The sequence below is a fragment of the Leguminivora glycinivorella genome, chromosome 13 (assembly GCF_023078275.1).
Source record: "Leguminivora glycinivorella isolate SPB_JAAS2020 chromosome 13, LegGlyc_1.1, whole genome shotgun sequence".
NCBI lineage: Eukaryota > Metazoa > Arthropoda > Insecta > Lepidoptera > Tortricidae > Leguminivora > Leguminivora glycinivorella.
In genome coordinates, this window is record NC_062983.1 from 6,071,808 (window position 1) to 6,099,758 (window position 27,951).

The window sequence follows — 27,951 nt, forward strand, 5'->3', positions numbered from 1 at the left end:
CTAAAAGGATCTTTTCAAGACATTTCAATGTCACTCAGGGATTGGAGTTCGAATTCTAGGGAATTTATGAAGAAAGTCTCTGATACATGTAAAGAAGATAAAGTAAAGGTACTTGGTTTGGAATGGGACATCAAAAAGGATACTCTCCAGTTGAAACCTAACTTACAAGAAGAAGCTGTCACGAAAAGAGGAATACTGAAAACTATTGCATCAATCTACGATCCATGTGGTTATGCAGTACCTTATACCCTATCATGTAAACTCTTTTTACAAGAGCTTTGGAAAGCTGGAGTGTCATGGGACTCACCATTATCAAGCGAACTAACGGAAGAATGGAACAAGATCCGACAGAACTTAGAAGCCATTAGGAAGGTGTCGGTGGACAGATGCTACATGAAGACACCAGTGGGAAAAGGCTACCAACTACACTGTTTCACCGATGCCTCTCTACAGGCTTATGCAGCATCAGTCTTTTTAGTTTGCGGCTCGGAGAAAAGCTTCATTATTGGTAAATCCCGTCTGATACCAATAAAGGATCAGGAGAGTCTCAAGATACCCCGTCTTGAACTTTTAGGAGTACTGATTGGCAGTAGACTGATAAAGTTTGTTCTTAAGTTTCTCCAGCAGAAGATAGTAAGGCAAGTCTTATGGACCGACAGCCAGATCGTCATAGAATGGTGCAAATCTGACAAGCTATTGCCACCCTTCGTTGCCAGGCGGATAGAAGAGATCGAAACAAATAAAGATCTGGAGATCAGATACCTTCCAACAGACCTAAATCCAGCTGACGTCGGCACCAGACCCACCTGTTCAAGAGAGGACAGGGAGAAATGGCTGAGTGGTCCACAATTTATAGTTCAAGATCCGAAGACGTGGCCAACAACTTCTGGCGGTGGACCAACCAGTTCTCTCTTGATTGGGGAGGGTCTTGGGATCCAAGAAGACGAAGAACTGATTGAAATAGTTGATCCAGACATACACAATGTTAGTCCGATGGAAACGGAGGAGAGTACAACTACAAAGGAAGTAGCGAGTCAAGACAATGATCAGATGCCGGATCAGTTACTAAATTTGAAAGAAATTCAAGCTGAATACTTTCCTCTAGAGGTAGAAGGAAAGGTAACTAGTCTAAGTTTGAATTTAGGCGTATTTAAAGACATAGATGAGTTACTGAGGTGTAAAGGTCCTATGAAACACGCAGACTGGTCATTTGATAAACGCTACCCTATACTTATACCGAAAGATTCAGATTTCACCAACGAAATTATAATGAAGACTCATCAAGAAAATAAGCATGTTGGAGTAAGTCACACGCTAGACAAGATAAGGGAAACTTACTGGATACCACAAGGAAGAAGCCAAGTTCAGAAGATTTTGAGGAAGTGCTCCGAATGTATGAAGCATGACGGAGGGCCATATAAACTACCGGAAACTCCTGCGTTACCAAAAGAGAGGGTCAATTATAGCTCTCCATTCACATACGTTGGTACCGACTATCTGGGACCACTTCTAGTTAACAATGGGAATGGCAATTGTAAAAGGTGGATTAGCCTCTACACATGCTTAGCCGTAAGAGCCATTCACTTAGAAGTTGTAAAGGACTTAACTGCGGAAGAAGGTTTAATGGCCTTACGTAGAATGATTTCAGCAAGAGGTGTACCTACCTTAATAACGTCTGATAATGCGGCTCACTACAAGTTACTCTCAGAGATTCTTCAGAACCCATACTGCGTAGAGAAAGAGATAAAATGGAAATTTATACCACAATTAGCACCATGGCATGGAGGATTCTATGAGAGATTAGTTGGTTTAGTTAAAAACTGTATGAAGAAAACATTACAGAAACATTTGTTGAATGACACCCAGCTAGTAACAGCGGTGAAAGAAATAGAAGCAGTTCTTAACACAAGACCCTTAACTTACGTAGATTCAGAGCCGGATCATGTACTAAAACCTTCAGACTTTCTTACCATGGGAAAGTGTATCATTATGGAAACTTCAGATAAGGATCCTACAACGTCGCAAGGGACGGTGACTAAGGACCACTTAATTAAAGGTTGGAAGAAAGCACGGATAATTCTACGAGAATTTAAAGAGATGTTTGAGAACCGGTATCTCCTAAATTTGAGAGAAAGATATTCCCACCATCCTAAAGAACCTAGAGTAACATCAAAGTTAGCACCTAAGATAGGTCAAATCGTGCAGATTAAAGGTGACACGAAGAACAGGATAAATTGGAAAGTTGGGAAAATAGTATCTTTAAAGGAAGGCGCCGACGGTTTATGTAGGGTCGCCAAGGTACGAGTAGGAGATACAGAGTATACAAGATCTATCGCGCATCTCTACCCGCTAGAGATCGAAGATGGAGAAGAGCAGTGCAAACAAACATCATCTTATGACGAAAGTGTTGAAGAACCGGTGCAGCTTCCTGATCTTCCACGTCCATCAGGCAAGGATGACCAGACAGTGGAATCCCTCAACGACGTTGCTGAGCCTTCATCTGAGCAGAGATTCACTCATGAAGTTAGAGATCAGCAAGAAGAAGTACAGCCTCATGCCTCGCCAGTAGAGGGAAAGTGTTCCTCTAAACAAGCGGTTGAGTTTATGTCTAGTGAGTTAAACGAGCCTAAGCCTAAGTCTATGTCCGAACCAGAGCCACTCGCGGTCGTCGACCTCGAGTTTTACGACCAGAATGATCCCGAGTCACACCACCTAGAGGAAGTTACGCCAGAAGGACAACACGAAGAATCAAGACCTAAGAGAGCGGCAGCTCTCCGAGCCCTTGAGAAGATCAAGGAATGGACCAGCAATTTAGTCGCCGTGCTGCTGCCTGAGGCGGGGTGTGTCGCGACAGGCGCGAATATCTAATGCCACAATACGAATTTCCTAGCGGCAACACTGAACAGCGCCCTCGTGGGTGGAACTGTGGTAAGTTATTCCAACGTGGCAAGTAGTAAGGTTAAACCCGGTATGGCGCGAAGCGTGCGAGTGCATGAAAGTGTAAGATACAGTGAGGAAGCCCACAGCTGTCCTGAGTCGTCTAAAGCTAAGTATTTTATGTTACTTGGTGCTCGCAGTGGTGGTATGGTTTCTCTATGCAATGATCTCCTTAATAGAAGAACAGTAAGTTCGTATGAGTTTAGCTTGCCACGGAACCTGCCGTGGAAGCTATTCCTGAGACCATCTTAGGTAAGGCAGACTAGGTTTCTCTGTCTGGGTAAGACTTGACGTGCCCCAGCTCTCAACTCTGTCTGGGTAAGACTTGACGTGCCCCAGCTCTCAACTCTGTCTGGGTAAGACTTGACGTGCCCCAGCTCTCAACTCTGTCTGGGTAAGACTTGACGTGCCCCAGCTCTCAACTCTGTCTGGGTAAGACTCTGTCTGGGTAAGACTTGACGTGCCCCAGCTCTCAGCTTTCAACTCCACCTGGGTAGACTTGACGTGCCCCAGCGTGCGAGAGCCGTGGCGGCTTCGGCAGCCCGGCTAGAGGTGTGTCGATGTGCGGCAGTATACCTCGGCTCGGATGTTAGGCGTCCGAGTTATCCGACCTTTGATGTGTCGGCGGACTCCCCGCGGGGGGGTCCTTTGAACCTTCGTCTGGCCGGGTAAGATGGTTCTCCTTTGCTGTAGAGATAATCGTATATGTATAGTAGGTGATGGTTGTATGAGAATACCATATTCATGAGCAATTAAACCCACAGATCTCGGTGGTATACAACTAGCCGCCATAAGTAAAGCGAAGCAGATTGAAGCTCCCCTGGCCCAGGAGAAGTGGATCAGAGAGAGCGAGGACAAAGAATCCTTCATAGGAGATGAAGGTATGTATGCTAAGCATTCTGTTACCCCTACACCCCCACATTAATATATTAGTGGCCGCCTTTCCCCTTTTACGGTCTTATTTATATACCGTACGTGGTTGGGGGAGAGTCGGCCACATCTTCTGGGCGAGCTCACTCCATCGTAGGCCACGTCTTTGCCTTTGGCTAGTCTGTGGTCAAGAGTAAGCCCATTTATAATAATAATAAAAAAAAAGAAGATTGTATAGGCATAATAATAATATCAAAGGTTTTCTTACTAGTATAAGAAAAAATGTTTAGCATTTTTTTCCTTTAATACCTAGTGCTCGACGCCGAATTGTGAAAGTCACAGTTAAACTTGAACAACGAATATTTTTCTGCATTCTAATTTAAACCTTGTTTAAAGTGACAAGGTGGAACCACATGGAACCGATTTTTGAATCTCGAACGCATGAATTCGCCGTTCGAAAGTCTGTGGAATACATAGATTTAGAATTATTAAACTAGATTGTGGAATCACATTTTTTATCATACTAAATTGAACCTTATCACTGAGACACAAAGTTGATCGTATCGGACTAGCGAAAACGGTCCACATGAGAGGGCATTGTTTGGGCTGGTGTCCCTCTCGCACGTGTGGCCAGTGTTAATGAGGTTACCATAGTAGTAGTATTTTTATCTGTATATTATCTGACTTTATAACTTCTTATATTATTTTAGTGTTATATTCAAACTAGGGTTTCGATATATTTCAAAGAATTGGAAAATAACTGTAATGTAATTATTTTGATGCCAATAAATCAAAGATTTGTATAATTAAAAAATATGTTCAAATGGGTATTAGTAGATTTGGTAGTAACTTTGAAAATTGACTGGTATCCCCAATGTATGACAGTGATGACGTCACTGAATAATGTTGACATTGTCAGTAAGTGCGAGAGGGACAACAGCCCAAACAATGACCTCTCATGTGGACACACTTTTTGACCTAACTACTCATTCTGGTTTAATTGTAATTCTGTGGTGGAATACGACATAATGCTAGGACTTTCGAACGGCCAATTCTTGTGTTCTCAATTCAAAAATCGACACATGTCGAATGTCAGCGCCTATCCCTGGTACTGAACATGAATTACTAAAGAACTATCATTTATCTTTCCTAAAGAACTTATTAAGTAAAAGAAATAAAGGGCACAAAATGTCGCCTCTAGACATTTTGTGCCCTTTCTTTCTACTTTCCGTATCCGCTCGTTTCCGCTACCGCTCAGGCCACGCCCCGCATTGACTTACGACTTTTAACTAGGTAATACATAATTCGAATTTCCTGGAAATTTCCTATCCATTTCATCGTGTTGTTGTGGGTTTTTATTGAGCAAGGTATTTTAAATCTGCACGTAAATACATTGGCGAAATGCAAGCATTTTTAATACATTTATCCATATTTTAAAAATGAATTAAACTTTGGTGTACCTACGCTTTTTTCTTGAAGGTTGGAAGGTCGTATCGGTCCGGAAATACTGATAAATAAATAAATTTAAGCTTATAAAGCTTACAATACCAAAGCCATGGAACCGACGGAACCCAAAGTAAGTAACAATAACTGAAACATATGAAGAATCTTTTTTGGGAAAACAAAACACACTCGGGGCCCGTTGTCTAAAACAAAAGAATCATTCGATCTGAGGCTAGATACCTAGCCAACGTCCAAACTTACACTTCGAAAACGAATCGTAGCTAGCTCTCCCTATCCCTCTTCTGTAGTGGCGTGACAGAGACAGATTGAGTTTCAATCGACACGTAGCGTTAAAGATTGTTAACTCGGCTAGGCCAGCAGGCCAGGCACAAATTTCGAGATAAGTGTAGGCATGGAAAACTAATATGGAATGACAATGGGCACTTGGGAAAGAAGAACCTAAATTGGAAGTCTAGTTTATTTTGATGTTTTGCCTTTATGAGTAGTGAATATGCCTCGTACATACGAGGCATATTCAGACGCATACAATATGATATAATGTAATTCGAAAATAATTTTCCTTATGCCATACTACTTATAAAGGCTCCGGCACTTGTATTAAAATAACTTTCATGCACAACTTCTTTATAGGTAGATCTGCTACTTATACATAGTATAGGTCCAGATTTTTCAAACTCAAACACCTAATTGGTCTAATCTTATCTTCGCAAATGTCAAAAAATACGCCTTAGAACATATTATCTCCTCGAATGTTACAACTGTTATACAAGCAAGGCTCTAAAATTCTGTATATTAAATTATGAAACAACCCGTTCAGATTTTTCAAACACCAAGTTTTAGAATCTTCTTTGCAAAGCTTAAAAGTGTAAAAAAAAATATCGAACACAAGTGTTGTACATGTATAATTTGTTACAACAGTTCTTAAGACACATTATCTTAATTATGTTTACAATAAAGGTGAACGGTGGCCCCTGTACTACCTACCTAGTTATAAACTGTATCACAGAAGAAATATCTATATTTTAAATGATAATCGCACAATGGCATCATTAACTAAGCCATATCATTAAAACAATATCTTAATTAAGCACAAACTCACTACAAAAAAACTCCAAATTTTTGCTTCCATACACATTTTTCAAACACCTAATTGGTCGAATCCAATCTGGCAAAGGTTAAACGTATACGCTTTAGAAGTGCTACAAGTAATCCTCTAAATATCTGTATTTTAAATGATGAATCCATCAGCCATAGCCATCTAACATCCTCATTAAAACAATATCTTAATTAATCAACTCACTACAAAATAGGTTACACAAAGCCTCAACTAATGTCTTTTGTTTCAGCCATCCGTGGCTCATGGCATGGTTGAGGCAGCTCAAACACTAATGCCGCATCTGCTCATAATGAGGCACTCAAGTACCCTAACTTGTTTACATTGTCTTTATTGTGTTTTTTTGCGGTTTTTTCTTTTTTGCGCAATAAAACGAAAGCCTTTGTCTTTAGTGATTTATTTTTAATTAGTCGCTGTAGGCCTTTGAGTGCGTTTGTCTTTTGAGATGATGTTCTTCATGTGTTTGTCATGTGGGGGTTTACTTTGTGAGGCTTTGTAGGTGACCTGTGGTATGGCTTATGGCTGGTGTGGCTTGGTCTGGCTTGACTGGTATTGTAGTAGATACAGAATATTTATAGAGTTCTGATTTATGTCAGAGAGAGTTCTGTGTTTGATTGTGTTATGTTTTCTATGAAGATAATTGTTTAATTTGTTCTAAGAATTATGTTTTCATATTTGTTTTGAAATCCGTCCGATGACATAACATCTGCTTAGTTATTATAAATACCTAGTTTCGACGTAGTTACATAAGACTCATATGAGATAAATAAACAATCTAAGTATTAGATATTTATAATTGAAATCTGTAGTAACATAATAGATTAAATTTCAGTTTTACACGAAATAAAATATGTAATTGTGTATATATTATATTATTTAACTATATATGTATTTATTAGTAGTAATATATATAAATATGTATATATATCAGTTTTCATACAACTATCAGCTGTTCATTATAATGTATACTGTTTCTGTTTTGCTCTGCTTTTTACGTTTTGTGTTGTTATGTGTTTGTTCTAAGTGTCACTGGGTACACTGAAAATCAGCGTCGTAACACTATCAATGTGCCGCGCTGAGTGTTACAAATGCTGAGTGTTATCATTTTCCTTTTTAAGCCTACTTTGAAACCACCCTCATATTTAAAAATGTAACTTCATTCATTTTCCTAGATTTAAGCTATACTTTGATGTTGTTGTAAATGTGTTTCGAATAAAGTCTCATTCATTCATAATTTCAATTATCTTCTAGGAAAAAGAAATTGTGATTATTACTGTCCATAATATATGTACATAATATAAAAATAAACAGCCAATTAATTTGTCAGACAACATAAGCAAAACTTTGTTAGATTTCCTACGTAGAAGATTGAGTTCGTAATTTAGATATCTGTTTTACAAGCAGATGTTAAAAGATTGGTGGCCGTGTGGTGACGGGTTAAGAATTTCACCACCCCCTTTCTTCCCGTGGGTGTCGTAGAAATCGACTGTGGGATATGGGTTAAATTGTGGCGTAGGCGAGAGGCTGGCAACCTGTCACTGCAATGTCACAATTTTTTTTTCAACCCCTTTTTGCCAAGAGTGGCACTGAAACTTGAGTAGTTCATGTCCTCTGCCTACCCCTTTATGGGATACAGGCGTGATTGTATGTATGTATTTTAAAATATTATAATATGTAAAATAAATGATTAGTACCTCAGTAATCGGTACAGTCAGCAACAATAGCGACGACTCGACTAATCAGCACGCGTGGCCCCGTTCCGCACAATGTCTGTTTCTGATTAAGAGGATTGTCTCTCGGAACCCGTCTTTGGTAGGGATGTGCTTCATGTGTTATAATTTTCACAGATTCTAGACAATTCTAGAAAAAACTACCCAGTGTACTACATCCTAATTACATATTATATGCGGTTAGTAGTCTAGCTCATCCCTCATGATGAGAGTTTCGCGAAAGCCGAGGACACGTTCAGTAAGTTTTTGGCTCACGAAACGCGATCACCGACATGTGGGATGTTGATTCGACGACCCTGATTGTTATATCAACGAACAATCCCAGAAAAGTCTCGACCAACGTTCCTAGATTGCGGAGATAACCGTAATGTGGAATTGATTCGACTGCTCCCGTCGAGAACTTCCCGATTCTCATTTCAGTGAACGATCTAGCGCAGAGCAACATCTTTGAATTCTTTGATCAAGGGTCAGATTCAGAAGGCGGTCATTTTAGTCACGACGCGGATAATCCGACGGAAGTTCCTCTCTTGATTTTGAACAAAATACTAATATGGGTACTGTCATGCGAAGCCGATGTTCCTATCTGGGTACGAATCCCGGTAAGGGTATTTATGTTGTTCTCTGTGTTAATTATGGGGATAGGTCTAGATAAAGATTTTCACCAAAATATTTCCGAAATCATCATCCTTCTTGCATTATCCCGGCATTTGCCACGGCTCATGGGAGCCTGGGGTCCGCTTTGACAACTAATCCCAAGGCTTGGCGTAGGCACTAGTTTTACGAAAGCGACTGCATCTGACCTTCCAACCCAAAGGGTAACTTGGCCTTATTGGAATATAATTTTTTTCTGAAATATTAAAAAATGTTTCCCGTTCCACCACTGACCGGAACATCCCTAGCGGCATGTAACACACACGCGAAACTTTCCCAGCATGTTTTTGTTTCTATTATGCCTTTTGTTTTTTTGTTCGCGTTTTTATGATCTTGTAATGTGGCCATTGTGGTTTTGTTTAGCCATTTTTTGACACGTCGGCTTTTTGCTTAGCGGCTGATTAAAGCTTTGTCGACCATTGGGTATTTGTAGTATATGTATTTGTATCATATCTATTTTGGTATTGATAGATTTGATAGTATTTATATTATTTTTAACCTAGTTTTAATCATATGAGTTTAGCCGGTAATGGAGTGACTCGTTGGCACGAAAAAAGATGGCTACGGTATTCGACATCCGCAAAATTGCAGGCTACGCAATTACAGCTGAATGAGACTAGCTCAGGGCATCTCCGCGACAATTTCCGGCTGCTTCATACATGGCGTACTAGAAGAGAGGCCTATGCTCAGCAGTGGGCGATAAAGGGCTGACGTGATGATGATGAGCATGATGATGATGATGAGTCTAACCTATTTAATGATGTATACATGATAGGTACAGGTAGAAAAGAACGTAAAAAAATCGAAATTTGTGTTCTAGGGTGAAGTTCTATGTAAAAAAAGCTACTTTAATATTTGATGGTTGATAAACTAAGAACTTTCACTTTATTATTAATGATATGAAACTATCAAACTAAGGGTTAAGATTACTCTCATAGAAACGAAGTGAAAGGTGAAAGGGTTAAAATAAAGATTTATTTTAGATAAAATACTTTCTCCGGAAGTAGAGGTATAAAATTGGGTTACAGATCGAATCGTCTTGGAATCATTAGAATCACATAAGTAAGGGTATTTAAAGTTTTTTTTTCGTATCTACATAGTTCGTTAAAGTATAAGGTCCTTTTATTTCGAATAAACTATTACGATACTAAAATTTTAAAAAATAACAGAAGAAAACAAGGGTAAAAATTGCATAATTTTTTGATTGACCAAAATATTTAACTTCTACAGTTAGATTAACTGTAATAAAACGTAATTGTGTGTAAAAATCACAAAAACAGCAATCTAGATCACCCTAATCTCTCGTGTTGTCAACAATTTAGGGTAAGAAACTGTCTAGGGTTGTCACCAAATCTTAATACCAAACGAATGCTATGGACATGCAATGTTTGATTTAAATAACTAATGTGAATGATACATACATACGTAATCACGCCTGTATCCCATAAAGGGGTAGGCAGAGCACATCAAACTACTAAAGTCTCAGTGCCACTCTTGGCAATTAAGGGGATTAATTTGAATGATTCCAATGAGAATAAATATTGTCACAAGTTTAACTAATTTGTTATGGATAGATTCTTACTAACATATGTTGTCTCCTCAGTTCTCGTGTAACTACAAATTTTTGTAATTCCAAAATTTATTTTGAACTTTTATTGGGCAACAAAAGGTTCCAAATTCAAAAATAAAACAAATGCTTTCAGGACTCAAGAGACTCATGCACATTTATGTTACATATGTGAGATTTGTGATAAACCTACAGATACATGTTTTCATTTTCAATAATGAGATGTACCTATTATATTTCTAATTAAATACGAGGATGATACCAATAAGAAATATACTGAGGAATGAACCAATAATTGCATAGCAACCCAGGACCGCGGCTTAGCAGGCAGGGTCACTACCGACTGAGCCAAACCGGTCGTCAAACATTGAGTCAGCAGGTAACTAATTTATTTACGAAGGTAAACCACAAGTGATTCATGTCTCAATAAATCACCCAACACCGATAGCGTTCATGTTAACACGTTATTAGCGGCAACCCTAGCTCCCCTAGCGTCTTACACACAAGACGCTAAACAGTTTGTCGGCGATTACCTGAAAGACGCGGGGTCACAGTGTTAGCGGAAACAAATGTATATGTAATTTAGAGTGAAGAGATGTGACATGTTATTAGTGGCAACCCTAGCTCCCCTAGCGTCATACACAAGACGGTAAACAGCTTCTCGACGATCACCTTGAAAAAGTGGAGTCACAAAAGGGAAACCGAAGAAAATAATGCTGTGAGCTACTTAAGCGTTTTGGTGACATATTATCAGCGGCAACCCTATCTCCCCTAATGTCTTACACACAAGACAGTTAACTGTTTGTCAGTGACAGTGACAGCTTTTTTAATTTAAAGAGTATGGGTGGAAAATAATAAGTACTACGCTCACATCATTCTGAGCAATACTCCCATTGTGTTAATTTGTTATTAGCGTGCAAACTCTGTTCGTAGCTTTCCCTCCCAACGGCATTTTGGCCGTGTCTTGCGTGGGCGACGGTCACGCGTCTCATACTTCCATATCGATAAGGTTTGATTTCGGCGTTAGCAACTCTGATCCCATCGCAGATTTAAAAAGCGATAGCTCAATGTCATCCATGAAAGTGGATATGAGCATAAAGCCATAAACGGGTTCACACAAAAATACACCCAAGATCAAGCAAATAGAGGAAAGGAGACAGGAAAGTGGACCCTGGTGAAAACAGGGATAGTGATATAGCCTATCGCTTTCTCCGCGCAAGCGAGGACTCGAGGCGAGTTAACCGGTCGATCTCTAGATAGGAGAACAGAATACATACTTACTTATAATATTATAAATGGGAAAGTGTGTCTTTCACGGCAATACGGAGTGACGAATTGACGTGATTCTTTAAGTGGAGATAATTGAAGGGAAGGAGGTGACATAGGCTACTTTTCGTTTCTTTCTAGCCCCCACTTCCCTAAAATGGGGTGTGGAAGTTTGTATGGAGCATTCCGTAATTTTCGAACTTGACGCGAGCGAAGCCACGGGCGAATTCTAGAAAAATATAATAAAATTGTTTATTGCATTTCACATTAGGTAGAAGCATGGATGGAGTGGAACATAGATCTATACATGTGACACCCTGAAGAAGAAAGATTTTATTATTTTCTTACCGCCAACACTGGCGCCCTACCCAGCCCCTTAAGTGGGCCTTTTCCGCCCCATGAAGCGTGACATGTGCACCTTAAGGCGTGGGCGTTTGCGGCTACTTTTATAAACACTTAGGGTTAGATTAGAGGGCTAATGTTAATGTTTAGGTTATGTTAACTCATTAAACTGTTTATTGGGGTCTTTGAGGTAGTTTCGAAAATTTTAGATTTAGGGTAAATATTTTGGGAAGTACCTACCTAAGAAACTTGGTTTAAATTATTAGATTAGTCGTAAAGTAGAATAACAATCTCCAAATAATAAATCAACATTATAAAATAATCTGACTTGCTATATAGATATTGACAGAAAACGCATAGTGTTAGTACAGTGAACTCCAAATTGCGTGGAATCATTATTAATGAATTCTTTGATGAATTCGATCATGTACCAATATGATTTTGACATTTTAAATTTGTCACTAAGAAAGTATAGTTAGGAAATTTAACCCCTAAAATTTTAAAATGGATGTTGTTTTTTTATGAATCATGAGCAGAGCCAAACTTATCCACTTCTATAAATAAAATCCGGTTAAGTATTTACTTACATACAGTTGTGAATATAAATATTTGCCATTCGTCATTTGCTACTGGCATAAACCATGACGGCGCAAGTCAATTAAAAAAGGGAACATATGGCGCACGCGCCGCAAAATTACACCTTTTGCGATGATCTATACAGAATCGCTGGGCGTGTTAGATGTTTATTAAAAAAAAAGAAAGACAAAGGAATAACAAAAACATAAGTAATCGACTTCATTGAGATAATGTCTGTCTACGCTAAAACGAACGTTCTTAAAGACTTAAAAAAAAGATTTTTTGTATTCCCAAGAACGGGCCGGGACGGGCCAATGTGTCAATTTATTATCCATAGATCAAGAGACTATTTAGGGTATAAAAGTTGTTTAATACATATTTAGTAGATTAAAAAAAACTTAACTGCTTAAACATAATCTAGAACAAGGAATCCTGATGATTGTCTTAAAAATGCAATTTGATATCAAGTAATGTCATAGATTATGTTAAGTGGAATGGTGCTGTTAACCCTTTCAACCGTCATATGGAAGTATTTGTCAATAAACAGATGCGCAGGCCCTTATAGGACGATGAACTTTGGTTTTTAAGTCAATTTGGGTAGACAGGGGTTGAATGGAAAGGTGTTCTAACTTTTTTTAAGTACAAGATTTTATATTCTTGTTAGAAGTTATGTCAACATTAGGATACCTAAGTTTCGTATTTTTCTGAATTCAGTTTGGGGAATGGGGAAACTTATAATGGTTTTATTTGTAAAAGAAATTTTCAGATTGTCTTGTATGTATGGCGCATAAAAAAAGTTTGAAAGCTGATTTACATTTATATAGATTTTTTTTAATATTACGACTGCTTACTACGTATTCTTATATCTCATATAATCTACATAATAATTATATCAATAGTTCTATCATTTTCTCACTGCTTTCCGAAGCAAGAAGTATTTTTATAACATGATTTAAATGACTCACTAAACACAAAGAGAACTTTTTAATTAAAGCTTCCTTAATATTTAGACTGTAATGTAATCGGCCGGGACAGACGGACAAACACAAGACACCCCACACCCGGCCATCTGGCCACAGACTACGGAACCAATTTTATAGTAAAACTACAATTCGAAGTATATGGAAAATTGAAACATCAAACGAAAAGAACAAATACTAAATAGGTATTAGGAAAATAACTTAAAAATTAAAGAAAACAGATACTAGTAAAGAATTATACCTATTTAATGAGATGAAAGCTATTGTAATATTGATAATGAAACATGTTTTATTATACTAATTTATCTTCAAAAATGAGTAACCTAAAGCGGAGAAAATATATTGAGGTGACAGCTATCACTGTAACTATAATAAATACCGGGTAAAACAAAGAATATTTGCAAGTCAACTATAAAATAATAAAGTTTAAAAACCTAAAGGCAAATTACAAAAGAAAAATAAAAAACTATAAACTGCCAGTAACTTCATAAATCCACAGCAAAGAAATCAGCCAGCATTTACGGCAAAAAGTCAACATTCCAATTTTAAAAAACAAAAACTGCCAGTGACATTAAATTCGCGGAAAAATAAAAAATTAACCTCTTTTAAAGCAATCTTGCAGACAGCGAACAATAACGCCCATTAAAGCAAAACAAAAGCAAAAGGTAAGGGCACAATTAAAACAAGAAATAATAAGGAGTTTGCTATAATAAGTATCATCGCTGTTGGGAAAATAACAGTAGATGTGATTTTCATAAAGCGTTTTGTGGGAGAATAGTTAAACTTGAATATAAAGTCAATTTGAAATTTATCAATATCATGTTGTGCATTTTGTGCTGTCTGCTACTTGAGCAAAGAGCAGTCCAAACTACTTTAGATATTTACCCTAGTTATCCTAAAAGTATTCAAATAATCGGATATCATGGTATTCATAGAACACCGACGCCTACTCGTGATTTCGGTAGATAGCTTTAAGAAACTTATAGGTTCTTATTTTCGCCACTTCAGTTACTGATAATATTTTCTTAGACATGTACCTATTTCAAATTACAATAATCCACAATTTTATATTTATTTCCTTGTACCTATTGCATTTTTACCAAAATCTTTTCTTGTCTTGTTTAGTCTCGTCCGCAATTGTTTTATTATTTTAAACGCATATATGTACTATAGTTGGGTTGGAAGGTCAGATGGCAGCCGCTTTCGTTAAACTAGTGCCTAGGCCGAACCTTGGGATTAGTTGGCAAAGCGGACCGCAGGCTCCCATGAGCCGTGACAAATGCCGGGATAACGCAAGGAGGATGATGATGCATATCTAGTTTCCTGTAGCTGATAAGAATGGAATAGAATGAAGATTTATTTGTGAACACAGGCAAGACAAAACAAAACAGAAACCCACGCCACGAAATTGTCTCATCTCAGCGTGTTGCTGGTGACTTCCAGCGCTGATCTTCCGATGAGACCATCAAGTGACAAAAATTAACAGACAGAAGAAAAACAAAACACATATTGTTATAAAGATCCCTGTTCCTACACAAGTTACATAACTAATTAAAACTCGCCTAACCAGCAAACACGAAGTAAGAAAAGAAATGCCCTACTGTATCGTGCATTAGGGGGAGCTCACACCTGGCGCTTCTGCCGCGGTGCGATATGCAGCGAGTAATAATACTTGCAACTGGTGTGCTTGAAACGGAGACAATAATAATAAGTAAGTAGGTTTGTATGTAGTGCCAAATTTCGTCGTCGCGAATTAGTTTACCTACATATTTAAAAATAAATAAATATTTTATAGTTAAAATAGTTTACCTACAGTTTCTTAGAAGAAATGATAATTAATTTTTATTTCGTAGGTATTAAGTAAATCTAAAATTATTCTAAAATTAAACTTAAAATAAAAAGTAAACTAAATCAATCTAAAATTAAAATGGGTAAACCTAAAAACGGCCTCTGCGGTAAAGTACCGAAGACGCTGGCAGCATGTTTACCTACAGTAGGTACCTACTTATGTCTAATTCTGAATTGTACAGAGTATACGGTACTGTACAGTAAAGAGCGGTATATTTGTCAAAATTGGATGCAAATAGCCCAAGATAGAGACGAGTGGAAAAATCTGGAGGAGGCCTTCACCTGCGAAGACGGGGTTCTTGCAAGATATGTATTAAAAAGATATGAAAACTATATAAATTGTCAAAAAAATTTAAAGCAAGAAATAAAAGGCTATTTTATTTTATTTTATTTATTATAGTATATTTGCAACTGGTGTTCTTGAACTTTAGACAATAATAGTGTTACACCTGGTGCTTCTGTCGAGGTGCGATATGGCAGCGAGTAATAATTATTTTATTTTTATTTTTAAAGGACTACTTGCAATTGAAACGGAGACAATAATAATAATGTGCTAATTATCGTGGAGACGAATTAGCTTACGTACAGTTACTTATGGCGTCGATGTACAGTAAAATATGCAGATAGTATATAGCAAAGAATAATATGTTTGCAACTGGTGTTCTTGAACTTTAACCACAAAATTAAAATTTTGAAAAAGCCCCCGACCGCGTCATAGTAGACCGATTTTCATGAAACAAGGCTATGAACACTCCCGACTAACTCAGCTTTCAGACAAAAAAAATCTAAATCGGTTCATCCGTTCGGGAGCTACGATGCCACAGACAGACACACACACAGACAGACAGACAAACAGACAGACAGACACGTCAAACTTATAACACCCCGTCGTTTCTGCGTCGGGGGTTAAAAAGAATTTTAGCAAATATCGTTGCTACGATTTAGCAAGCTTACGTGCAGCTTACGTTTTAGATATACAGCCGTTTAAGGACGTACGTATTCAGGAAAAAGTAGAAGAAAAATTTTTTTTCGCTAAAAAAATTTTCACTTTTGTATGAGCCGGGCCGCGCGAATCGGTCGAATCTCCATAAAAGATAAAAAAAATTTTTGCGAAAAAAAATTTTTATCTACTTTTTCCTGATGAGAATAGATACTGAATACAGTATCACCACCATTTTTGTTACACCCTGTATGTAGTAAGTATAAGGACTTATGTTTTCAGATATGCCGGGAATAATAATACTTGCAACTGGAGCGCATGAAATAGAGACAATAATAATAAGAATGTCTTGCCAAATATCTCAGGCATGAATTATAACAGTTTATTAAGCACTTTTGCCGAAATATCTTGAGGAATAGTATGGCAAGTGGTGTACTAAGTATAACTAGAGACAATAAAAATAAGAGGTAGGTACGTTTTGCCAAATATGTTCCTAGACTACCCAACATGCCCACCGTATGTCACTGTTAGACTAACATGAACATCACCTACCGTGATTTTAGTTCTCCCAACAATATTATTAACAAGACACACACGAACTATTAAACAATTAACCCTGCACGCGCCCCTGCTGGATTCTAATAAGACTTTTAATAATAAATAATAATAGCCATTTATTATCTGAAGTGGGTGATTAGGGTGATATTCATGCGTGCATAATCGGACTCGTTATTCTTCAATAAGATTAAACGTTTATTGTGTTTATAAAGGTGTATTGGAACGAGATGGTATTATTATTTAGGATTTAATTTTAATGTGGATATTAGTTCCTAATACTTGGCGAATCTAAACTTATAATTTTAGAACAAAACGGGACTTAATCGCGTAAACACTTACATTTATATTTGGCCCGACGTTTCGAACATCACATTATGTTCGTGGTCACGGGTAGACTGGCGAGGAATTGCATCAACATCTTCTAGCCGCGCGAGTTTCTCGAACTACCCGCACTTGTTCTTGATTATTCACTTTTGCGCTAGGGTTGTCACTTTGCCTACACACAACACTCACGACATCAGCCGGTGTGTCCCTCGGTGTTTTTTCACGCTTACATTTGCTAATCACTGGATTCCACGAAGAAAAAATTCCCTGTCCCTCATTTTGGTTGAAATTTCGATGCTTCCTAATTTCAATCGCTTCACGTACTTTTCTGCTGTAGAACAGACGTTCCGTTGATAGAATTTTGGGAATCTAAACTTGACAACAATTAGCCGAAGCGTTAAAAAGGTACGTGATTTCTTTTTCTAAACTAGAATTAAACATCAACACTAATATTATAAATGGAAAAATGTGTGTCTGTTTGTTTGTCCGTCTTTCACGTCAAAACGGAGCGACGAATTGACGTGATTTTTTAAGTGGAGATAGTTGAAGGGATGGAGCGCTGGTGGCCTAGCGGTAAGAGCGTGCGACTTACGATCCGGAGGTCGCGGGTTCGAACCCCGGCTCGTACCAATGAGTTTTTCGAAACTTATGTGCGAAATGTCATTTGATATTTGCCAGTCGCTTTTCGGTGAAGGAAAACATCGTGAGGAAACCCGACTAATTCCAATAAGGCCTAGTTACCCGTCGGGTTGGAAGGTCAGATGGCAGTCGCTTTCGTAAAAACTAGTGCCTACGCCAAAACTTGGGATTAGTTGTCAAAGCGGACCCCAGGCTCCCATGAGCCGTGGCAAATGCCAGGATAACGCAAGGAGGATGATGAGTTGAAGGGATGGAGAGTGACATAGGCTACTTTTTGTCTCTTTCTCAAAAGCTAGTATTTTGAAATCTGAAAATCATCGTCCAAGCTGATAACAGACCTAGGCATTAGGAACAGACTTTAACTTTACTGATTATAAAGTAACATAAGATGTCATAAAAGCCAGTGTTTTTTTTTTTAAAAAGGTGCAAAGAGGCCAGTTTGTTTCTTTTGCCGACTAACAGCATTACGACGAGGAAATAACAATATTATTATAACAGATAGATAGATAGATAGATAAAAATCTTTATTCTTCTCATTATTACATGGCTCTAATGGCAAACAATTTTGAAATTTATGTATACATACATCGTTATTATTTAAAAGTAAAGTTAAGTAAATAGAACATGCAGAATTAAAGTTATATGTAATTGGTAACATGCATTAAACTAAACCCTAAACGTATACAAACAGACACTGTAAGGTATAAAAATAAGTTGAGCCATGTGATGGTGCGAAGAAGAGGCGCTGACTCAGCATCAAGCTGCGGAGACCCGCAGCGCTGGTATTCTGTCAGACTTGTACTGTACTCATTTACATTGCCTGCAGATTTAATTATGTAGCTAAAACTGATTCCTGATAAAGCTTGGATTAAAAAAAACTTAACAACAGAGCATAATAGTTTTTTTCTTATAAGAAAATTCATCACAATAACCGCATTTTCATATGAAAAGCTACAACCACATAAAAAGCTCATTATGAAACTAGTTCTAAAACTAAATTAATCTTCAGAACCAGGGCGGGCTGAGCGTATCTTCCGAGTGTTTCTATTCCGATAGCTTACCAAGTCCCTCAGTGTAATGCATTATAAAATCAGTCTTTGACTTTTATAATAACTTAGAGCAAATGACATGCCTTAGCAGCCTTAACTTAGCAAGTTCTCTTCTTCACAATAACTTACACGTTGCTTTTGAGAACCTTGATTGCACGATGTGCTATAAGTATATGCCGGCGGCCGCGAGTTCGCGGCCCATTCAGTGGTGACGACCTTCGCGCGGCGCAATAGACTTCAATGTCGGCTGCTCGCGTGCGGTCCGTTTTTAATGAAGGTGGTTCGTTGGATCTCACTCTGAAATCTTTCACGGATTTGCACTATAGAAACCGCAAACTATTAATTATTATAGGTACATTTATAATACTAAATGTGGTCGAGAAGAGAGAATCAATGATGACATTATAATATATTCTAATGACGATTCGAGATGCAGTTCTCTAGTCTTTTTGGCCAGTATTGACACAACATATAACTACGTAGATTCTCACTGGTCTACAAGCGTTACACTTTTAAAGCGATGGGAAGCAAGAAAGAGTGTTTTATCTCGTCATCGCGTGTAAAGGAACGTGAAAGGCCCGCGTCAAAGACTAGAGACCTCTCCATTAGCGACTCACTAACTTCCAGAACGACGTATCTACTTGTAACGAACGAACATTCTTACGACTTTTTAAAATTAATGCCAGTAGCGGCTCGCTTATTTTCAAAAAGGCGTATAAACTTGTGCTGAAGTAAAGTTTATAAGCCCTTTTGAAAGTAAGTTTTAAACATTTAGATCCGAAAGGTATAACTGTTGAAGTGAGGAATTCTTAAGAAGATAGGTACTACATTAAGGGAACAATTAACGAAAGGACACTTTTTTTAATTGCGTAGAACGTCTAAGGCCTGTTAAAGATAAAAAGTGTAGGAAAGTGGGAGAAGTTCTTTGCATTTTTATCTGCAAAAGAAGATAGTAAGGATCGATTTAAAAGATGAACAATGAAGCAATATAAAGTACCTAATATTTTGCATGTAAGAGTTGAACTACAAGAATGTCTCTCTGCTGTAATTCAGCAATTCCCGTCAACTTTGTACAATGCCACGTCAGCAAATTTTAATTGATCCTATTTTGTTACCAACATTTAGTAATATAATTCGACTTTCGTAAGATATATACAGGATAATTGTTATAATTAAGAAAATATAGATACTAGAGAACCTTAATGACGAAATAAAACTTAATAAAATCTCAATTAATCAACAAAATCTTGGTAACAAAATAGGAATTAATAAAAACAAATTTAACTTTTCCCTTAATTTTTGTACAAAGTTGTCGGGAATTGCTGAATTTACCTATTATGTATTAGATCGATCCATTTTCATATAATCCAAGATTATATTATAAATTTTAGCAGCTCCAACAACTTTTGTGACAAACACCTTGCATTTCTTATTTTGCATTAAAAAGTAAATTCATAATTAAGAGTTAGCAGACGACCAAACCACTAACAAAATTAAACCACCGCTTCACCGAGAATCATTACTTAAACTCCTTCTTTTAAAACGCTGGCTGAATAGTCGACGTCGAAAAAAAAAAAGAATAAAAAAAGAAACCTCACGCATCATAATCCATTGTACGTAGACACGAAGGTGGATCTCATTAAAGAGCGTTCGAATTAAGAACCGGGAGTGATGGAGCGGGAATCTTAGCGATCATTACGTGGAACGAAACGCGCTTTATGTTTGCAATGTGAACTAGATATTTTTATGCTGGAACGTACGAATAGACGTTGGATTTTTGAAAAGAGAATTCGGTTGGAAAAGGTTGATATTATGTACACTTTTTAATAGTGAATAGAATACCGACGCCAAGTTCTTAAAACTTGATAATCATATTGATTTCATTTGTTGTATATGTTTTTTTGTTAATGATTAATTTATATTTAATAGTAGGTCTGTTTAATTTTAAGCTATATTTTTGCGGTTCTGTTTAAATTGAATTGTGGTTTCTGAAAGAAGCTTTACCAAATACTTTCCCTAGTTTTCGTATCGGCGCCCCCATCTTCACACATGTGATAAAATTCGTTCACAAATTGCCTTAAAACTTGAAGATTCCTGTGAACCAAGACGCTTTGTTAATTAGGTTTTTGCCGCAGGCATTTGAGGGTAATGTGAAAAGTTGGCAACTATGAGCGTTTATTCGCGGGTGACGGTGCGGAAGTGTCAGGCAAGTTGGCGTGTAAGCACACTTGTGGTGGGGACACACGGCTCCACGATTTGGACGGAAACGCTCCTTTATTGCGTTGTATTTTATATTTTTATTTTTAGAATTATGTTATGTAATCATATTAATAGGAATACATAGATCTGGTAAATAGATTTAAATGTCTTTAAGAACGGAGTAGATATTATAGACTACAGAATTCTAAGGCGTAAAACAGCCGAAATGGATTTAATATGTTAGGAATGTGCAAAAAAACATATAGCTCGCTTAACACTGGACGCTTCGCTGTACCTAAGCAGTCACCACAGCCTATGGATGTCTGCAACTCACAACATCATGTAATTACTTTCTATTTTTTTTTCTGTAGATAATTAGCAAAATTTTGTATGTACTTCAGTTTGTTATGGGCTTTTCAGCATCTTTCTGCTACACCAACCAGTTGTAAGTTTTTTTAAGTGTTAAACAGCGTTAAACGTTTAACGCTCAGTGTTGCCAACTCGAATTTTGAAAAAACAATACATTACGAAGTTTCTTTTCCTCCGCGCAGAGGGATTCCACGCACTATATTGTTTTCTACCATTTCTCTCTACATCTATACTAATATTATAAATGGGAAAGTATGTGTGTCTGTTTGTTTGTCCGTCTTTCACGGCAAAATGGAGCGACGAGTTGACGTGATTTTTTAACAGGAGATAGTTAGCATAGGCTATTTTTTGTCTCTTTCCAACCCCCCACTTCCCTAAAATAGGGGATGGAAGTTTGTATGGAGCATTCCGTAATTTTCGAATTTAACGCGAGCGGAGCCGCGGGCAAAAATAGTTTCAAATAAAACCCCAGTTTTCGAATTCCGCATTTCACGCCGCGTTTTCCCCACACCGCGTGCCCCGCTCGCACCTCCGCATTCAATTTGCGTCGCCTCGCGAGCAATTTGAAACAACTTGGCCCTTTGTTCGCGCGCTTCTTTTGTGCATCTTGTATTGTTTAAGCTTAATGTGTTTGTTTGGATGTGTTGGTTAAATGACAGTATTTCCTACAGTTTAAGTAAAGTATAAGAAACTCAAAAATAATTTGTCTTAAAAAAATTGGTTTACACTGTAACTGTTATAATATTATAATTTATTTTATTTTATTTATTTATTTATTTAATCAAAAAGTAACACAGCATTACAGTTTACACCAAGGCACTGTGAAACTACAAAATACAAAACAAGACTTACAAAAAAAAAATAATACAAAAGACATACAAAAAATAAACAAATTAAACATTAGATTTGGGCGACGACGTAACAGCGTGGCTCCGTTGCGTCGTCTGACTCGGCGTAGGATTCGGCAGGTTGCCCCGGAACCGCCGAAATACCACACCCTTCGGCCAGAAGTCTGCGCTCGCGATGGTGTCCTGCAGCGTGCGCGGCACGCGCACAACAAATGAAGTGAAGTGCACGTAGTGGCGCGACTGCAGCTGTTGCACCCTCAGCGTGTAGCCAGTCTTCCGGCGAACGTACTCCACCACCTCATCAGCCCCGGCGGAGTAATGCAAGCGCGACACGTAGAGCGCTTTACTCGGTGTAGCAACTCGCAGACCAGAAGTAATCGGCTCCGCGGTACCACACAGAGTCTTACGAGGCGCCCTACGCGCCTTGCTCTTCCTTTGCACCAGTGTGAACCCCTCCTTATCCACATCGGCACGGGAGGACTTCTCCTTGATTGGAGCCCGTTCTTCACACACCTTTGCAGGTGCGCTGACCTGGTTCGCTGCGGCGTTGCGTTGACCGGCTAGGGCGGCTACATCAGCATATGCCCGCTGACGTGAGCTCGACGTGAGGGGGGGAGGCGGCCGCACGCGCGGGGGGCGCGCGGGCGGCGGAGTGGCGCGTGCGACATTTTTAATTGTGTCAACGCGCAAACTACCTGACTCGACACTAGTGTTGTCAGGTCGATGATCGGACGTCAGGTCTGAAACCGCTGACCGAGCAGGAGCATTACGTAAACAACTAATTTCGTCACGTAACTCGGCGATTGTTTGCAAGCTGGTTTCAAACCTAGTAATAACTACAGCTAAACTTGTTTTTAGGGCCACGATTTCCCTTAACAAGCTGCGAACGTTGACGTCATCCGGATCGCACGACGGAATGATGGAGATATCTGTCGCCACAAACTCCGGAATTCGGTCCTTGTACTCCTTGAAGATCTTCATAATGTCTTCAAGGCTCTTCTTCCCGGTTTCATCTCCTCTCCGGTGAGGAACGTAGGTGCCGGCGATTCCTAGGGACTCGCACAACACTCTCTTTGCTTCGCAGATGTCTTCGACAGTGAACCTTGATGCACGCGAATTCATCTGGACAGCATTCACCGCATCCATCGCCCCTTCCAGAATGAGCTTATCTCTTTCTTGAAGAAAGGCGAGGAACTCGTTCACGACAGGTTGCCTCCGTTTAGAGTCTGCCATCGCGTCAAATACCGGCAGCGGCCGAGCCGCGCGATTTCGTAATTATATGAATTAAATCATCAATGCGACTGCACCGCTGCGCGCATTAGACACGACTAATATATTATTATTTCCATTATATCAAAATTTCCGTCTCGAAATTACCCCACTGCACCTTATTATAAACTATGAAGGCAAGCCACAAAAATCCAAAATAAAAGTTAGCATTTTATCATTATCTGACGCATCATAGGCAAAACTGAAACTTCTTCTTTATTTACCCTTTTTCTTGTTTACATGTTCCCACATCGATATAATGAACGACTACATTGACTACTAATTCTACTATATATTTACTACAAATAAATAGAAAACGACAAGTCGTTGACCCCACATTTCCATACATTCAGGTGTACCAACCTTAACGTGGTAATTGCCGTGGCTTCAGGAAGCGGAAGTGAGCCAATGGCAGGCGTCACGGTTCGGACTTACACACATACATACATACATACATACAACGGTGAAGATCCGGTCCGGAGTTTTTTAACGGGTTAAGTAGGGTAGATGACCAATTTGATAAGGTGTAGTCAAATGCAGTGAAAATGGGAAAATTTTAATCAATATTCGTCATGATGTCCATTCAAATTAAAATAAGGCCCATAGTCTTTGGTAAACACAACTTGTCAGTCAGTAGCTAAAGTACTTAAGTAGGCACCTACCAAGAAAAGTATGAATCTTATACTCTTGTTTAAGTATAAAAAGGCAGAATTACGCACGTGACAGGGTTGAGTGGAAGAAGCTAGGGGAGGCCTTTGCCCAGCAGTGGGACACTACAACAGGCTAATAAAAAAAAATTATAAAATATTGTCTTCAGTTAACGCGATAGTTACAGATACCTAAAGTGCGTAAAGCTCTTACTTCGTATTTTCACGCAAATCTTTTCCGTCAGTCTCAGTAAAAGACGTACTGACATTGTCTGAACTAGAATGAAAACACAAACGTTTCCTTAAAATACGCAAGACAAGCTTTCCTCATTACATCGGTACCTGCTTATTAATTAAATTTTGGGAACGGATTGTAATGATCGCGTCAAAACGCGTTAATCACGTACGCTGTAACGCCGTGTCTTGCGTGGGCGACGGTCGCGCGACCGTCGCCGTCGCGTCTCATACTTCCATATCGATAAGGTTTGGTTTCGTATGCGTCGCATCGCCGTCGCGCGACCATCGCGCGACCGTCGCCCATGCAAGCCACGGCGTTAAGCATTCGAAATACTGATGTGCCGACGGAAAGTTTTCAATATTCTGAAATTTTCACGTAGGAAAACTTTCTATACTTTGTATGGACAATTGTATGGATGGAAACTTTCCATTTCATTTTAAATTCCCTTTATTTTTCGTGAAATTTTCGTGAATTTTTCAAGAAATTTAAGATTTTTTGGGTAGTTTCCGCAACTTGCACGATGCACATCACTAATTCAAAATGTCGAAATGTGTCTATTGAAAATTATTTATAGACGATATACCTAATCCGTTTTCATAGTTTTATTTAGGGTTTTCTTTGTTTGAAATGAGACAATCCTGGGCAAAAACAAACTGTGACTAACAATAAGTCATAAACAAACAGCTTAAATTTTAAGTAATAAAAATAACATGCACGCGTACAAAATTTACAACTCAGTATGGCACCAAACAGGACTTGCAAGATGTCACCAGGGGTTGTAAAAGTCATAATTACGATAATAATAAAAATAATAATGTGTTGTGGGTAACAATGCGTCTTGCTCTAGAGGGGACACAGTGAAAAGTATAATCAGTATTCTGACTTTGTAGCTTTTTAGAAACTCAGTACAAATAATTTCTATTTGTGATTTTGTATTAGTTTCTTGAAGTAATAAATAGGCACCTTTAATTTAGGGGTGTTTGGCTCTTTGATCAAACTACAGATACTACCTTCTAATAAGAATCAGAATAACACGTTTCTTTCTGATCGGTCACTACTGTAAATTTCAGTCTAAACATCGATATATCGACAAAAAAAAACGAATGTTCGTGGTTTTCCCAACAAGGAAAATGTGTATGTATGAGGACAACGGAAGGGTACAGTGAGCTGGAAAATTGCATGGAGAAATGATGAATGAATTCATTGATAAATTCGCCATGCACTTTTGCAGCTGATAGTACCTGCAGGTACCCTTCCGTTGTCACGACTTCAAGTAGGTGCGACAATGCACATGATGCCACAGACTTCCTAAATAAAATTTTCCTCACCGATTTGAATGGGCAAAGCAAGAGGACGTCGCAATGAACGTAAAAACGTCAAATTGCAGTGTGATTTACATTTTTAGACGCGGACCAATTAACTTTGCAATCAATTAGCTGGCTAAACGTCTTATAGACGCGTCGGGTGACCGAAAGGCTGGGTCATACCTTGCCCAGCGCATCGGTATTGCCGTTCAGCGCGACAATGCTGCCAGCCTTCTGGGCACCCTACTGGTCGGTTTAGTAACAATTTTTTATTTGTAGGGTTTTATTTTAGTTATAGTTTTATTTATAAGTTCATAGTTAAATTTTTTTTTGCCCGTGAACAAAAAAATCAATTAGTAAAGTCAATGTACTGTGTATTGTTGTGTTGTGTGTCCAGGTGGCGCCGGCAGATGGCGCGTGCGCAATTATTGGGGGAAACAGAAAAGAAAAGATGCACTCTGAAGGAGAAAATTATATGGAAACATCGTTTTGTAAGAGATCTAATATTATTAGTACAGTCAGCAACAAAGCTATGAATACAGCCAGTGCCAAAAATATGTGTACAGAAATGTATTGCCCGTATATTAAGGTGTGTATACATATATTTGGCATTTTGTCTGTATTCACAGTTTGGTTTGCTGACTGTACTGTAAGTGAAATTTTAATATTGCAAGGACAAAATTTCAAATTGAATGTAAATTTTCTGTGAAAATGATACCGACAAATACCGAGAAAAACCGGCCAAGTGCGAGTCGGGCTCGCGCACAAAGGGTTCCGTAGCAGCAAATATAATAAACCAATAACTTAACCAAAATTACAGTTAAATCAACCTATCTCAAAAACTATAAGAGATACTTTGATCAAACCAAAAATCGTTGAAAGAGTTAATTAGCATGCATCACCTCTATTTTTTTTAGAATTTTATACCCCGTAGTTATAAAAATAGAGGGGGGGGACATACTTTTTACGACTTTGAGAGCTGATATCTCAAAAACCGTTCACTTTAAGAAAAATGTTTTTTAGAAAACTTTATATCATTTTAAAAGACCTTTCCATTGATACCCCACACGGGTATGTACATCGAAAAAAAAATTTTCATCCCTCAGTTACATGTATGGGGGCCCCACCCCCAATTCTTTTTTTTTTTACTATTTAGTGTCATAATTTTGTAGCGGTTCATACAACACATATTCCCATCAAATTTCATCACTGTAGTACTTATAGTTTCCGAGTAAATCGGCTGTGACAGACGGACAGACGGACAGACGGACAGACGGACAGACGGACATGACGAAACTATAAGGGTTCCGTTTTTGCCATTTTGGCTACGGAACCCTAAAAATGACACTTCCTCAATTTGTTCTATTTAAATCGATGCAAAGTTAATTAAGCCGTTTAATTACTCTAAAGAATTATGTATCTAAAGTCTATGAATAATGTGGGAAATCATAAACGGCAAGGAAAATATATAAAATACCTATATCTATTAATTATATATTATATATTTATAAATAATTAAATAATATGTATTAATAGGGAACTTGACTGTTCTTAAAATAATATTTTAAACCATGCACGAAATAAAGCATCAGATAATTATTAGAAAAACATGGACAGAAGTTATTTTTAATCGAATTCCTATTTAATAAGTCAGGTCATATACATATAAAGTAACTGACTTGACGTCACTCAATTCGATTTCATATTAATTCCTAGCAAGTCGTTCAAATTCGTTTTGACAGTTCTTAAAAAAGCTGATTTGACTAAGTAGGAGGCAAGTGGCCTATAGGCACACCTCGGACATTGGCGATCAAATATATGAAAGAGGCGTGTTCCTAGCACACAGTCTAAGCTCGTGTAGGTGAACGCGTACTATGCTTGTATGAGTGACATATGACTGGTCGACTGTTCGCGTTTTTGACAGGCGGTAACTGTCAGGTAAGCGAGAGGGGGTGGGCGGCACTTTCAGCGGGGAGCGGGAGTGGCCATACTGTACGATAGTACTCTTTATTATACTGTGCTATAGGTATAGTTTCAGCATCGCTTTTACCTAAGACGATATTAGAATAAATTGTGCACTTACCTTTTTTTTTAATTATTAATGGTGTGGAGTCGCCCTGTGGATGCCGATCGACGGTTATCTGTCAAAAAACAAAACTGTCAATGTCACGGAAATAATATTTAATGCAAATTTTTTTAGACTATCTTTTTTTTAAATTATT

The 27,951-nt window shown here is 38.2% G+C and overlaps 2 protein-coding genes across 3 annotated transcripts in view; one reads left to right on the forward strand and one right to left on the reverse strand.

Moving 5' to 3' along the window:
* Positions 1-27,951, reverse strand: part of LOC125232369 (homeobox protein prospero) — a 147,866-nt gene that overhangs the window by 111,223 nt on the left and 8,692 nt on the right. For both annotated transcript variants that reach the window (XM_048138007.1, XM_048138006.1), the window contains one exon: positions 27,813-27,870. The gene's annotated coding sequence lies outside the window, so the exon portion shown is untranslated. Of the gene's footprint in view, positions 1-27,812; positions 27,871-27,951 lie in introns of those variants that run through there.
* On the forward strand, positions 1,199-3,826 carry LOC125232370. Its single transcript, XM_048138008.1, has 2 exons — positions 1,199-2,928; positions 3,702-3,826. The coding sequence occupies exon 1, from the start codon at positions 1,270-1,272 to the stop codon at positions 2,866-2,868; it is 1,599 nt and encodes a 532-aa protein (XP_047993965.1). The 5' UTR covers positions 1,199-1,269; the 3' UTR covers positions 2,869-2,928; positions 3,702-3,826.